This window comes from Cyrtonyx montezumae, unplaced genomic scaffold (assembly GCF_038088225.1).
Source record: "Cyrtonyx montezumae isolate F1298 unplaced genomic scaffold, pur_monq_1.0 scaffold_8, whole genome shotgun sequence".
NCBI lineage: Eukaryota > Metazoa > Chordata > Aves > Galliformes > Odontophoridae > Cyrtonyx > Cyrtonyx montezumae.
In genome coordinates, this window is record NW_027072089.1 from 117,868,576 (window position 1) to 117,882,879 (window position 14,304).

Genomic DNA, 14,304 nt, shown 5'->3' on the forward strand with positions numbered 1-14,304 from the left:
TGCTTTCATCTCATAATATGGAAGTATTTGATTTTTTTTCCCAGTAGGCTGAGCCTAACCCTTGCTGGTGACAGGTGTTTTAACTCAGTTGCTCCTATGGGATCTGTCACCTGAGGTGCTGCCTCAGCCCACATTGCTCCATCACTCTCTACAGAGAAGAAAACTACTTCAATTTATTATTGGATTGAGCCAGATTTGAATCTGTTTGCTGACAAGTAAAACAGCTCAATATTCCATCATGAACAACCTAGATAGCCCCATGATTCCCTGTGAAACATAATACTTTAATAGCTTTTCTATTCCAAGAAATGTCCTGCCCACTGACTCCTTTTATACTTCACATGGATAAACAAAGAACTTCCCTCTACGTTTTTAATGCAGTTTCACCGATACCTATTTATGACAGCAAGGAAACGTGATTTTATAAAAATTCTGTTCAGGGACAATTTCAGAATTTTAAATATTTGTAAATGTATTTCCATCAGAAAATGCTTAACTTCAAGAAAGGAAGATTACAAAATCCTCGCTTCATTTTATTGCTGATAACTTACTTTTGATAAAAAGCACATATTGGGATATTCACTCTTTGTATAAAAATGTATTTTCACTTTAAAATCTAAAACGTAAAAATGTATTTTCACTTTAAAATAAAAATCCCTATTTTAAAGAAAATATTTACTTGCTTTAATGTAATTACAATTACATTAATGCTAAACCACTCCATATAGCTTCCTTTATTAAGCTTTCTTCATTATTTAATAGTAAGAATATCAATGTGAAAGCTCTGTAAATTGGGGTTAATCACTTTAAGTTTACAAATAACACTGTAAAAATCCAGGAAACAGATTGTATTTTTTAATATAAATTAATGATTGTAAGTTATACACATAAAAGCAAGTGATCTAAAGAAATGTTTTTCTGTTCTCAGTGTTAATATTATTCTTTGACTTACTGATCAGATTACAAATTCTTTAAAACTATTCCTTCCTAAGTAATTGAACATACAGCCACTGTCATTAATTGTTTTGTTTTCCAGATCTCTAGCACTCTATTTCACATCCATGGTTGCTAGTAGGCAATGCTATACAACATAAATAAATTCCTTTCAACTTTATAAAGTACTAAGACTATTGTGTATATTTAATGAATGTATAGAGACAAGAAACTTTATTATCTTGTACTGCTGGCAGGCCTAAATGGAAGTAAAAGCAGAACATTTATTTACCATATGTGTATACTGCTTCAAAAGTGATGCCTCTTATTTGTTTCCATGGAAACTACAACAGCTAGAATTTGTTTTCTCTAAGAATTGTTTTCAAAAAGTTTTTTACCATTTAACCAGAACTGTTGTTTCCCACAGAAGATCCTCAGTTTATTCATTCTAATGATTAACAGAAATATGTCCTTGATGACACAGAATAATTCATAATTGACCTGTGACAAAATTAATAGTCTTTCCTTCCTATTTTCCTCCAGTTAAAATATGTGACTTCAGACGTGACTCTGATTGTGTCTTTGTTGATTTTTTCAACTGATTCTGTCAAACTTCAAGAGCGCAATTCTTCCGACAGCCTCTGATTTTATTATGACTTCATATTCCTGTTCTTCAGGAGATCAGATGTGGCTAATATGGATCACTTTCAATGTAAATACAGTAATAACAATAAAGCCAGAACTAATGAGACACAGCAGAAATGTGTGGAACCTCTTAAGAACCAATTATGATTCATAATAACAGAGAGAGTTTAGAAAAGAAAGTCTTTAGAAACAGGAAGACCACCGAATAGAAAAAGCACCTGAAACAGAGAAACCAAAAACTAAAACCAGCTTAAACCCGAGGATAGGAACAAGACACAAGAGAAAGCAAAGACAGATAAGCAGTATACAGAAAGCATGAGTGAGACTATATAGGAGAAGAAAAGGAAAAATAAACAATAAAGTACCAAGATAACCCAAGTACCCAATTTTCAGCAGTGCTGAACTTAATGGACTGGTATATCACAGTGTCTTTTTGAAATACCTGAGGATTTATGGATTCACCTATTTAAACAGCAGAAACCTACACAAAAGTCAGTGAAAAGGAAGTGACTAGTCTAACTAAAGCATGATAAAATTAATTGACAACTATGAACACAAAGACATCAAACTTTAAGAGGAAATAAATGCATTTACTTTCCAATTGAGTAGCTAAGCAACAGATAAAAGGATGGTAAAAATCTCTGCCATTTACTCTCCTTAAGGGAATGGGTGGATTATTTACATAGAATACTGTTAGACTTCAACTAAAACCGATATAATGATATCATTACTATAAATTAACATGTACCTAGACTCATACTGCATTGTATGTACCCATATAAGCACAAAATAAAAGCTGACAGCTTTATCTAGTCACACAAATGTGACAGCTAGGCAGGTACTTCTAAGAACCACAGATCCACCACCAACGCAGCCTGAAGCTGCTTGTGATTATACTCAGAACTTTACCAAACCAAGCAATTCTGAAACTGCATTTTTAGCAGTGCTCAGTGTGGCTGTACTTTCAGAAAAACCTCATTGTTTCTAAAGTGATACTGAAAAAATCCATTTTCTGCTTTCACAATTTATTTTTTGTATGTAAAATTAATCATGATGTACAATAATCTACATAACATGAATAGCAAGGTATGTATACGAACAATGAACCAGCTGAGCCGTACAGGACCAAGTATTACAAGCTGACATATGCAGTACTTAAAATTTATGCTTACAGGTTAACCCTGTAGACTTCAGGCATTTCTGTGACATTAAAGAAATATCAGCAGTACAATTATTTACAATACTTCTAACTGCATGGACAAACTGATATTTTCTTTTGGAAAACCTGAAAATCATAGGAGCATAGAATCATCAAGTTTGGAAAAGACCTCTAAGATCATCTGCTCCAACCATTAACCCATCACCACCATGCCCACTGAATCTGTGCCACAGCTACCCTTTCCTTGATTACCTGCAGGGACAGCGATAACTTCCCTGGGCAGCCTGTTCCAATTTCTCTTCACGCTTCCTGAGAATATATTTTTTTCCTTCTCTGGCACAACTTAAGGCCATTTTCTGTTATCCCTAGTTATGTGGGAGAAGAAGCTGACCCCCACCTCATTACAACCCCCTTGTGTTAAAAGTAATAGGTTCTTCCATGACCTTCTTCTCAAAATAAAACAATCCCCACTCCCTCAGCTTTTCCCTCCGTAGGATTTGTGCCTCATGCCCTTCACAGCTTCATTGCTCTTCTCTGGACACGCTTCATGGCTTTGATGTTCTTCTTGTAGTGAGGGGCCCAAAAATGAACACAGTTCTTGAGTTGCAGCCTCACCACAAGAACAAAGAGAGAGATCTCTGTTGTCCTGCCAACTACACCATTTCTGATACAAAATATACTGTCCCCACAACACAATGAAGTAGTTAACAAAATCTTAATGCACACTAATTACAGTTCTTCGTATTTTATTAGTTCTGAAACAAATGAGGCAGATAAGTAATGTACTGCACCAAGGAAAACAAACTGATAGGACGGCTTCAGTTGCAGTTTGTAGTCACTCAAGGGGTTGTCCAATGCATCTGTATGAGACACTGAACATAGCCAACAGCCAGCATGTGGTATTGTGGATAGTTATTTAACAAATAACTAGACTCTGGTAAACTGAAAAAGGTTGGATTACGGGATGATGGACGAGGAACCCTGGCATTTTTTATAATGTTATGACTGTGACAATCCAAGATGATTCTTGGTAAGATGCTAAGTAACTGGGACTAGTAAGTGAAATAAAAGACATGTCTGCTTGAAACTGTTTGTTCTCTGGCATTTCATTCTTATTTAGCTTCGCAATTCTACTCTGGGATACATTCACACAAACCATTGGTAGACATCTGAAGTTACTCCGCTTCTAACCTGGGAAAGGTGCTCCCTGCTCTTAGGATCACGAAATGATGATGGTCCCACAAGCTAAAAAAAAAAAACTCCTTAAGTCTACGTGCAAAGAAATGTATCTTCTGGATTAACTTTTTGTGCAAGAAGTCATATACCAGAGGGACTGGTGATCTCAGCCAACGATAGGCATTCAGGTCCTGATTCTCTGTAATATAAAAACGGTTGTACAAACAATACCATGGAACTATCACAAACACTCCCAGCAGCCACGGAAGTATCACAAACACGGCCGCCTGGAGCGGGTCAGACCGGGGCGGCTCCCACGGGCCCTCAGCGGCGCCTCCCGCCATGCCCTCGCGGCCCCGGCGCAGGCGCCGCTCACACCTCGCTCAGCAGCGGGGCGGGGCGGTGCCGGCGCCTGCTCGGCTCCCCTCAGCCGGGGGCTCCGCGGGGTGCCCTGGAAGGTGCCTGTCTGTCCGGCGATGCTGCCTGCCTCGCGGCCGGGGCTGTGTGCGAGCGGGGCACGAGGGGCGATGTTAGCGCGGGTGCTGAGGCGGGGCGCCGGCCGGGCTGGGTTCGGCGGCAGGAGAACAGGCAACCGCCGCAGCCGCTACATCCGGGCAGCGGGCACCTGCCGCACAGGGGGCCTTTTGTGACGTGGGGCCTTCTGTGACATTGGGCCTCAGCAGCACAAGGAGTGGGCAGTACGGGCTGCGGAGCCGGGTAGGGTGGGAGGCGTTCGCCAGCTGCAGCAATGTTCCGTGTTATCGTCAGCCACGCCAAGAAGCATCCCAGCGTGAGTACCAGTGGGAGCTGAGGCGGCTCCGTGCCGCCTGAGCCCCTCGGGGCCGCTGCCCTCCGCGCCCTCGCCTTCCTCGGCCTCGGGGTGGGCACCTCCCGCTGATCCATGGGACGCGCGGCCTCGTCGACTTTTTCTGCCTTTTGCTGCGAGATACCCGTTCCCTTCTTGCTTTTGTCTTTCCCTGACTCCTCACGAAACAGATGTTTGTCTTTTAGAAATGTGTTCTTGGAGTATGTTTGGTGGCTGTAATACAGCAGCAGCTTTTCCATATGTCTCTGTACCCAGTGCGCTTCTGCAAGGTTTTAGAGGGCTGTGCATTACAGCTCAGAATGTGGGAGCTGGCTGTTTGTCATTGCTGTCATCAGAAATTCTCGTAATAAAACAGTTTTGTTAAATTGCACAATGTCATCTGAAGTCTTTCTCGTTCTAGTTGATCCCACTGTTTGTGATCATTGGATCAGGAGGCATTGGCGCAGCTCTGTACGTCATGCGTTTGGCAGTGTTCAACCCTGATGTCTGGTATGTATACAGTTACTTAGAGCTCTGTTTCATCGTGCTGTTTATGTTAAAGCAGATTTCAGCACCCTGGTCTTTGTTTCTGGAGGCCGCAGTATATCTAGCTCCAGTATTACTGGCATGGATTGTGAAAAGATTTCCTTGCTTTGGAGGTTTGCTTCTATCTTTATGTTACAATATTTAGAGGTTGCTGACAGAGAACTGCAACTTCAAACAAAACATTTAGATGGATGACTGTCTATGGCTAATGGCTATAGTATACAGATAAATTGCATTTCTTTTGAAGGTACTGCAATTTTTTGAATATGTTCTCATGCTCTGTATTTCTCTCAATAGCTGGGACAAGAAAAATAATCCAGAACCTTGGAATAAACTGGCTCCCAATGACCAGTACAAGGTAAAATGAAAACCACAGACTTGTAGGAAACAGAGCACCAGAAGTATAGCTTACTGTTTTAGGACATTTGAGTTTATTAGAAAGCAGCTGAATGAGCGATACGTTTCTTCTGCTGCACTACATATGATTTGTCTCCAGAAATCATAACAGATAGAGTTTTATAACTTTATTTTAGCGTTGGTTGATAGCAGAGCACACAGTCTTTGCTGAGGAGCAGTTGTATATGCTGCTATGTAAGAAAGAGGAATTGTGTGATAGAGGAAGACTATACTAGTGGCATAATGCTCAGAGAAATAGATTACAGGGAAGAAGATAAAATCTGAAGTTCTGAACTAAAGCTTTCAGAATTCTAAACTATTGGCCTTTATTCACGGGAAGCAAAGCAAGATAATGTAAGTTTTTAATATAAGCTGCAATTCAATTGTACAGTCAAGCATTTGAAAATAGTTGTTTGAAAACTGTGAGTAATGGATGCAGTAGAATGCTTCTTTAAGTGATATTCAGCCTGTTTCAGAGAACTAAACCCTCACTAAAGCCTTCTGTTAAGAACAGTTTTAAGAGTATCCTCAAGCTACTGGGGAAGCAAACATAGTACGTTTTCTGTCAGTGTTTACTCAGCTCCGTATCTTAGTATGCCAGTCATTCAGTTAAGTTAAAAAACACCAGAATTAAATATGTTGTGGTTCCCTTAAAAGTCAAGAAGAACATAATACTTTATTTTTATTATCATTCCTGGAATGTTGCTGTTTCCTATATATCTAAAAGAGGCAAATTCAATGCAGTGCACAGCGTGAATTCTTTTAAAAAAGTGCATGCCTTATGTAGCATTCCCATCTGTCTTAGCATACAAATACAGCCACAGAATTTACCATATTTGGGTTTGTGTATCATTGTGGATTTTTTTTTCCCAAGGCTGTACTGTGGGAAATTGAAAGGCAAAAGTGGATGACTTCTCAGTAGAAAGCTCTGGTAAAACAGCAAGCTTTAGCTTTTGATGAAATTGCTTTTTTATTAGTAAAATTCTCTTTGTAAAGACTGAGGAATTGATATTTTAAAGAAAAGAGTTGAAAACTTGATAATTTCTGTGTGAATTTCAGAGAAAAATTGTAATTTAAGTTTATTAAAAGAATGTTGATTTCAGTTTCAGCTCTGGGCTTTATTTATTTATTTTTTTTCTATGCGGTCATGTGCTTGATGTTATTTCAGGCTTGGAGGCCAAAATATACCTTTAGTCTGTAAACTCACTGTGTTCAGTCACTATTTGGACTGTTCAATGGCTTGAAATAGGATCCAACTTTATTAATATGAGTGTTTACACCTCATCGTGCCTTTTTTCTTCTTCGCTATTTATTGCAGTTGTAGCTTCAGTTTACTTAAACCAAACTAGGTTTTAGCAGCACCCTTGATACTCTGCTTTTTTGTGTTTACAGTCCTTTATGCTACTTGGCAAGCTAGATGTTACCTTCAGCAAATAGGAACACAGAAATTTGGGGAAAATAGGATAAACCCAGCAATATTGTTGGAACTTACTGTGTATGGACTTCTAGTTCTGGATATTAAATAAGAGATTCTGTAAGGTTTTTCTTCAGTTCTAGACATCAGCACTGCCTCGTTTTAATTTACTTTCTCATACTGTATGCAGAATGAAGATAATATTGTAAGCTACACTCTTTAAAGATTTTGTAATTATTATTTTGTATATATCTATTATTCTGTATTCTAGGGACTCATAATGATTTCACCTTTCTGTCGAGTTCAAGTGATGCATGTTTTTAATAATTGCCATGGAAAATACTATATCATGTTGTTTCTCACTCTGGTCAATATTCTTTCTTTTTATATCTCTTGCCTAGTTCTACTCAGTTAATGTTGACTACAGTAAGCTCAAAAAGGACCGTCCTGACTTCTAAAGAGCACGCACATCTCCACAAGCTACACAGAAAGGTCTTCCGAAAGCTGTCCGCACAATTACCATGCTTAATCATCCAGGAAATGTCCAAACATGCCTCACACTGCACTTGGTCATGTGTTTGAAAGTGTTTTGATGGGGTTTAATAAATGTCTGAAACTTGGAAGTGTCCTTTCTTTGCTTTAATTTCTTTAATTTTCTGACATTAACAGATGCTCATTCATACTTGCTCTACAAGAATTGAAAGTTGTTTTGATGGGCATTATACTCAGTCTGCTGATTTAAAAATTAACTTGAAAGCAAATACTTAAATGTGTGCATAGATATGTATTATTGCACTTACATTTTTCTAGTTGCTACTTTATTAGCAATGACTTAGTAGTTGGGTAGGGATAGTGATAGGAGGATGGTTGGACTAGATGATCTTGTGGGTCCTTTCCAACCTTATGAACCTATGACTTGTCTGCTATATAAGTCATTGCCCAACAGGAAAGCAACAGATATCACCACATGTTCCTGAAAATAAATAAGCCAAGTTCTGTGGAAACATGTTTTTTGTTGTTCTTTGTTTTTTAACTCATAGTTTTTTGGCTTCTTACTTATCAATCTTAAACACTTAAATAATTCTAGGAACATAATTAAAATTTCCAATGGATCATACTTTTATAGTTCATAAAGCATATGATCAGCAGAAAAAGGCAAAGGATTCAAGAAATTATTACAGTTCTTGTATTAGAACAAAAATGTTTCAGAAAAAATGTGTCCTTTTTTTGGTACTTGGCTGAGCCTTGTTATGGGAAGACAGGAAGAAAATGTACTTGCTTGTCTGTATTTTATGCTAGATTGTTTTCTTTTTGTAGACAGTTGGTATTTCCCTGGGTCAGGGATGTAATTCTCCACTACGAAACTTAGTACAGTTGTCCTCATTTTGGTGTGTTTCTTATTCTTGCAGTAGGCTACTGACAATGGAGTTAACCAGACAACCATAGCCATTAGTTTATACACAAGGGCATGATCAACCTGAGCAGCAAGAACTTTCACTAGGGAAGAAAAATGATTTTATGGCAATTGCAAAATACGAAATATTTGCAATGATGTCGTATTTTATACAGAAAATCATGCAAGTCAATTGGATGTAGTTTATTTGGCAGTGCTTTAAAATATTTTCCATTTTGATGGATTCTGTTGCTTTCTTTTGTTTGCGTATTTCAGAGGCTTTCACAGTATGTGATGAGTATTATGGCAAAGATTGATACAGCAGTGGGTAAATAAGTGTCCTTAGAGACTAAGGTTGCTATTTAAAACTAAACTTTGTTAGGAAGTCAAACATTTTGTTGCAACACTTTTTGTTAAGTAAAAATGGGAAATGTTTTAGTAGGTAGTTAGTTGGTAGTTGTTTAGCATTTTACTAATGTTACCATATTCACTGAATGACAGATAGTTTCCATGGATATTCAGAAAGCCCAATATACAGGAAATAAACGTGTTTCTTTGTGAGGTGAGACAAGGGTCTTCTTCATCACAGCTGAAGAGAATATGTGTTCCTGTTTTTCCATGTAGAGCCACTTGAAAAAAAGTGGCCTTGTCGGCCCTTGACGTATTTCAAAATATATTTAAGAGAAATATTTAAGCTCTAAAGCTTTAAACATGAATTGACTAGAAAACAAAAAGGCCGTTAATTCAGTGCTACTTCCTCTGTTTCTTAATGGCAGCAGCTTGCTGCTGAAAGTACACAAAAATCATCTAAAAACATCATTCTAAAGGCCAGTAAAGAAGCACCTGTTCCTTTTCAGAGCATTTAGTGGCATGCTTCCTCAGAATCATAGAATCACCAAGGTTGGAAAAGACCTTCAAGACTCCAACCTTCCACCTATCACCAACAGTTCTCACTAAACCATGTCCTTTGACACAATATCTAAATTTCCTTGAGTACTGCTGGGGTCGGTGACTCCACCTCCTGGGCAGCCCATTCCAGTGCCTGGCCACTCTTTCAGAGAAGAAGTATTTACTAACATCCAGTCTGAATCTCCCCTGTCACAACTTAAAGCTGTTCCCTCTCATCCCATCAATACTTAGAAGAGGCCAACACCTGGCTCACTACACCTGGCTCACTACACCTGGCTCACTACTTCCTTTCAGGTAGTTATAGAAAATGATAAGGTCTCCCCTGATCCTCCTCTTCCCCAGATTGTACAATCCCAGCTCCCTTAGCCGCTCCTCATAAGACTTGTGCTCCAGACCCCTCACCAGTTTTGTTGTCCTTCTCTGGTCACGCTCCAGGGCCTTGATGTCTTTCTTGCAGTGAGAAGCCCAAAACTGAACACTGTACTCGAGGTGCAGCCTCATCAGTGCTGAGTACAGGGGGACACTATTTCTGATGCCACTGAAGTTTTTGGCCACCTGAGCACACTGATGGCTCATGGGGCAAATCGACACTTACAGCCAACTTGGTGTCATCTGCAAACTTGGACCGTGCACTCATTGCCCTCGTCCAGGTCATCAATAAAGGTATTGAAGAGAACAGGCCTCAGTAGCAGCCCCTGGAGAACACCACCCATGACCAGTCTCCAGCTGGATTTAACTCCACTCTTTGGGCCTTGATCTCCAGCCCGTTGCTTACCCAGCAAAGAGCGTACCTGTCCAAGCCAGGGGCTGCCAGCTTCTGCAGGAGAATACTGTGGGAGACAGTTTCAAAGGCTTTGCTGAAGTCTAGGTAGACTACATCAACAACCTTTGCCTCATCACCAGACAGGTAATGCTTTAAATAATATCAGGCAGAAGCTAAGCTGCCAAAATTAAAACTAATAAACGTAAGAATTTTATTTTTTTCCCCAATTAATTGAAAAGTGTTGGATTATTTTCAGACAGAAATAAAATAAAATGAAGAATGCTGTATACTTTGTGTGACTTAACTAGCTCAACCACTAATATGTTATTTTCATATAAACATTTTGTGCTGTTTTTTAGCTCCATGAGACACAAGTCTAAATTTTGCAGGTGTTTCAGAGTTGAACTCTTACCATTACTTAAACTTAAGGCCCCACTACCAATTGTATAGTCTGTGTTCAGTTTTTTTGTTGACAAAATTTAAGCACTTGCTTAAGTCTTCAGCCTTGGAACAAAGAAACATTAAAATCCATAAACCAATTAGAATGTGAAATCTTTGTTAAAATAAAGTTCCACTATTTTTAATATTCTTTAGTTTATTCACGAATAGATCTATAAGTAACTCAATTCTATTGAATTACTATTACCTCCACATTTTTTTATCATAAAAATATAATCTGTGATTCCCTTTTATTTTGCATATGTATTGATTTTATTGTTAAAATTTCATTTGTTCAAAGGCTTAAATGTGTGCTTACTTCTACCCACTGTGAGATTCCCATGGGAACAGGAGAAATGCTTAGTCCAGGTAAAACCAGAGGCCTATTGATAGCCAGTGGTTTTGTTGTATTTTGTTGTGTTTGTATTTTGTTGGAATACTGTTTCTGGAGGAGAACCATTTTTCACAGCTTGACAATGCTCTTTCTGTATTAAAATGTTGAACTATATTCTTTAAAATTCCTTTTTCATCTTCATAAAGGCAAAGATGGTATTCCCAGAAGACAGCATGAAGACACTGCTATTTGGATTTTTGTACTCTGTTGTCTTTTAAGATTCCAGCTACTAATGCTCATTTCCAGCTACTAACTTTTATGAAATAATTACATGACATCATTAGAAGGAAAACTGGGGTCTTTTACTGATGTCATGGTATGTAATTTCACTTGGGCACATGTCATGTTACATGAAAGAGACTGATATTCTGCTGTCAAACATTTCAGCCAAGATTGATACAGCTGCTGTGCTTCTCCTCGAGGTAGATTTTTTCAGAGTGATCACTGTAAACCAGGTCTCTGTGTCTTCTTGCTGAGCCACACACTGGAGTTTTGTCCATTATTCTTAGAATCTAGCTGTCACATTTCTGTTAATGCAGTAACTCTGCACCTCCTCATCGGTGATCCTGATAGGCAGGAAGGTAATCAAATCTGAAATAAATCCTGCCCACATAGAGAGAAAGAATTACAGGTTTCCGTATTTTATTTTATTTTATTTTATTTTTTTGCACGTGAATGTGTGTTCCATACGGCATGTTATAGTTTATTTCTTTTTTATAATATTATTAGATTAGTCAGTAAATGCAATTCATGTTGCAGTTGTTAATGAGCTTAAAATAACCAATGGGCTGTAAGATACTAGAACAGTGTTCCTGATATTAAAAGAATAATTTACATTTTGCATAGAATTTCTACCCAAATGTTATGTGAGGAAGTGTATTTCAGCTCTGCTTTACTTTTAAAGATAGTTTGGAGCATGACTATTGAATGACCTTTAAAACTAAGCAAACGTATGTTTAATTTTGATTGGACTGTAATACTGTGACAGAAAGGAAGTATGAAAACTTATTACAGGAATTTTAAAAAGATATTTCGAAAGAAAAAGTTATTAAAAAAAAATCAGGGATATTTGAAAGTGCACACAGTTATTGTTTTTACTCACTGAAAATACCAGCCTTACTATGGCAGCATCTGTATGAACTTGGAAACCCTTTCTGCAGGACTAAGGAAAGTGAAGCAAAGAAGACATACAAGTACTCAGAAAAAAAAAAAAAAAAGAAAGAAAAGAAAAAAAAAAGAAAAAACTCACAAAGATGTCCACTTTTATCTTTGCCACAGGTAATAGATTTTCTTTTACTTCATGAAAATAGATTTTTTCTTTACTTCATAGAAATGCTTACTCTTCAGTCCACTTTCTTGAGATCCAGAAGCTGGTTGATTTCACATTTCACCTCAGAAGTGGTCTTGGGATTGGAGTTTAATCATAAGAAGTTCCTGTCCAAAGTGTTTAATCTGCTCTGATCTCTAAACTTAAGAGTTTGTATTTCTGGATACCACTACCATGGCATGTCCTCCAAATGAGTATTAATTCTACTGCTGTCTAGTGCCATCCATCTTGGATGGACTCTAATTTTCATTGATTATTGTTATCGATGATTGGTAAGTGTTACTACTTCCTTAGGAAGTACAGCATCAGCTGGTACAGTGGAGGAAAACAGCCTTTCTTGCCATTCTTGGGAAACATTCTTTAGCATCCAGCCTTATACTGATATAAATCTCACATTTTTCTTGATACCATTATCTCTACACAGACTTCTGCTTACATATCTGAGGGTGAATGAACTGTATGTCAAAAGAGCTTTTATTTCTACAACAGTATAAAAAAAATAAAACTCCAATGATCTATGCTATGATCTATAAATTAAAAGTTCAAAGTTTGAAGAACTGCTTCAGATTTTTTTCCTCAAGGGAGCTAGAGGGTGGATAAGTGTTCTGAAATGCTGCCAGTTTTTGAAAAGAGTTGTATGTACTCAGTGAAGAAAAGAAGTTCTGATCTGAATTTTCTAGTTCCCTGCTTCCTTCACATTTTAAAGGTTTCGTGTAAACTTAAAAAAAAATAAACTAAAAAGTAATTTTGAGACTTTCACAGAATCGTAGAATTATTTGAGTTGGAAGGGACCCTTAGAAGTCATTTAGTCCCACTCCTCTGAAGTGAACAGGAGCATCTACAGCTAGATCACGTTTCTCAGAGCCCTGTCCAGAATGACCTTGAATGTCTACAAGATTATTGCCCTGTCTTCAGACAGGACAAGAGCCTGCTTTCTAAGCTAATATTGTTATCACACTTATTTGCAGCAGAGTCTATGGGATCACCACTCTGACTTACTCCACTTTTGTGTACTATCTTCAGTTCAATCAAAATCAGTATCACTTTAGGTAATATGAAACGAGAACTTAAGTATGTAGGTCAAAGCAAGAACAACGAATTCAATCTCTTGATAGTTTGCTGTCAGCATTTACCTGACATTCCTCTCCTACTGAAACTGATACAGGACTGGTATGTGGAATTCCTACAGCAGATAACAAGTTCCAAAAATGATTAGAAAATAGTTTATTAAACACGTAGGACTGCACACATTAGAATGAAAAATTCTACCGGTAATGTTCATTGGAAATGTTTTGTATCTTAGACACCTCAAATAATATTTCTAGGGTCATTAATTTGAATTACTTTGGACAAAATAATGTACTGCGCCATTCACAGTTCATCACTATAATGTAAAGACAACATTTTAGTAGAACTGCACAAGGCATAACCCAGTACAAAAATTTATAGACTTGTGTTTTTTTCATATTGAAAGCAAACTAACTATGAACATGAAATGTTTTCTAATTTTAGTTTCCTTACTGCAGGCAAATGAAACAAACTGCTGAGAAGGTAATGAAAACAGATTACTTAATGGTGAAAAATCTGTGTGCCATTCTTTCTCTACCAGTGGTGCCACTGCTGGAATTTAATGGGGTGGCACCAGTGTGTCTAAATGAAGATTTTTGTCCTAGATATTTAAAAATGGGGTTGAATCTATTAAGATTTCCTCCATACTCATAAAATTTTCCTTTCCTTTTTGCCTTTCCTTTCTCCCTTTCCTTTTCTGCCTTTCCCTTTCTCCTTTTCCCTTTTTCCTTTTCCCTTTCTCCTTCCCTTCTCTTCCCCTTCCCCTTTCCCTACAGCAGAACTCATTATCAGCAGGAAATAAACTGAATTTCATCCCAATTTCAAGCTTCTTTCTCTATTACTACCTAAATCTCGTGACAGGCTATGGGATTTTGGTGGAGTCTTAAGGGGATAATTTTCTTCAGCTGATGTTCTTATCTTTATAATGTGTCAAACAT

The 14,304-nt window shown here is 37.8% G+C and overlaps 1 protein-coding gene across 1 annotated transcript; it reads left to right on the forward strand.

Annotated features, from left to right (window-relative positions):
- The first annotated feature begins 4,572 nt into the window (after positions 1-4,572).
- NDUFA4 (NDUFA4 mitochondrial complex associated) lies at positions 4,573-7,697 on the forward strand. The gene is made up of 4 exons (XM_065753471.1): positions 4,573-4,703; positions 5,140-5,228; positions 5,562-5,622; positions 7,476-7,697. Exons 1-4 carry the CDS (start codon positions 4,662-4,664, stop codon positions 7,530-7,532), a joined length of 249 nt encoding a protein of 82 aa, XP_065609543.1. The 5' UTR covers positions 4,573-4,661; the 3' UTR covers positions 7,533-7,697.
- The last annotated feature ends 6,607 nt before the right edge of the window (positions 7,698-14,304 follow it).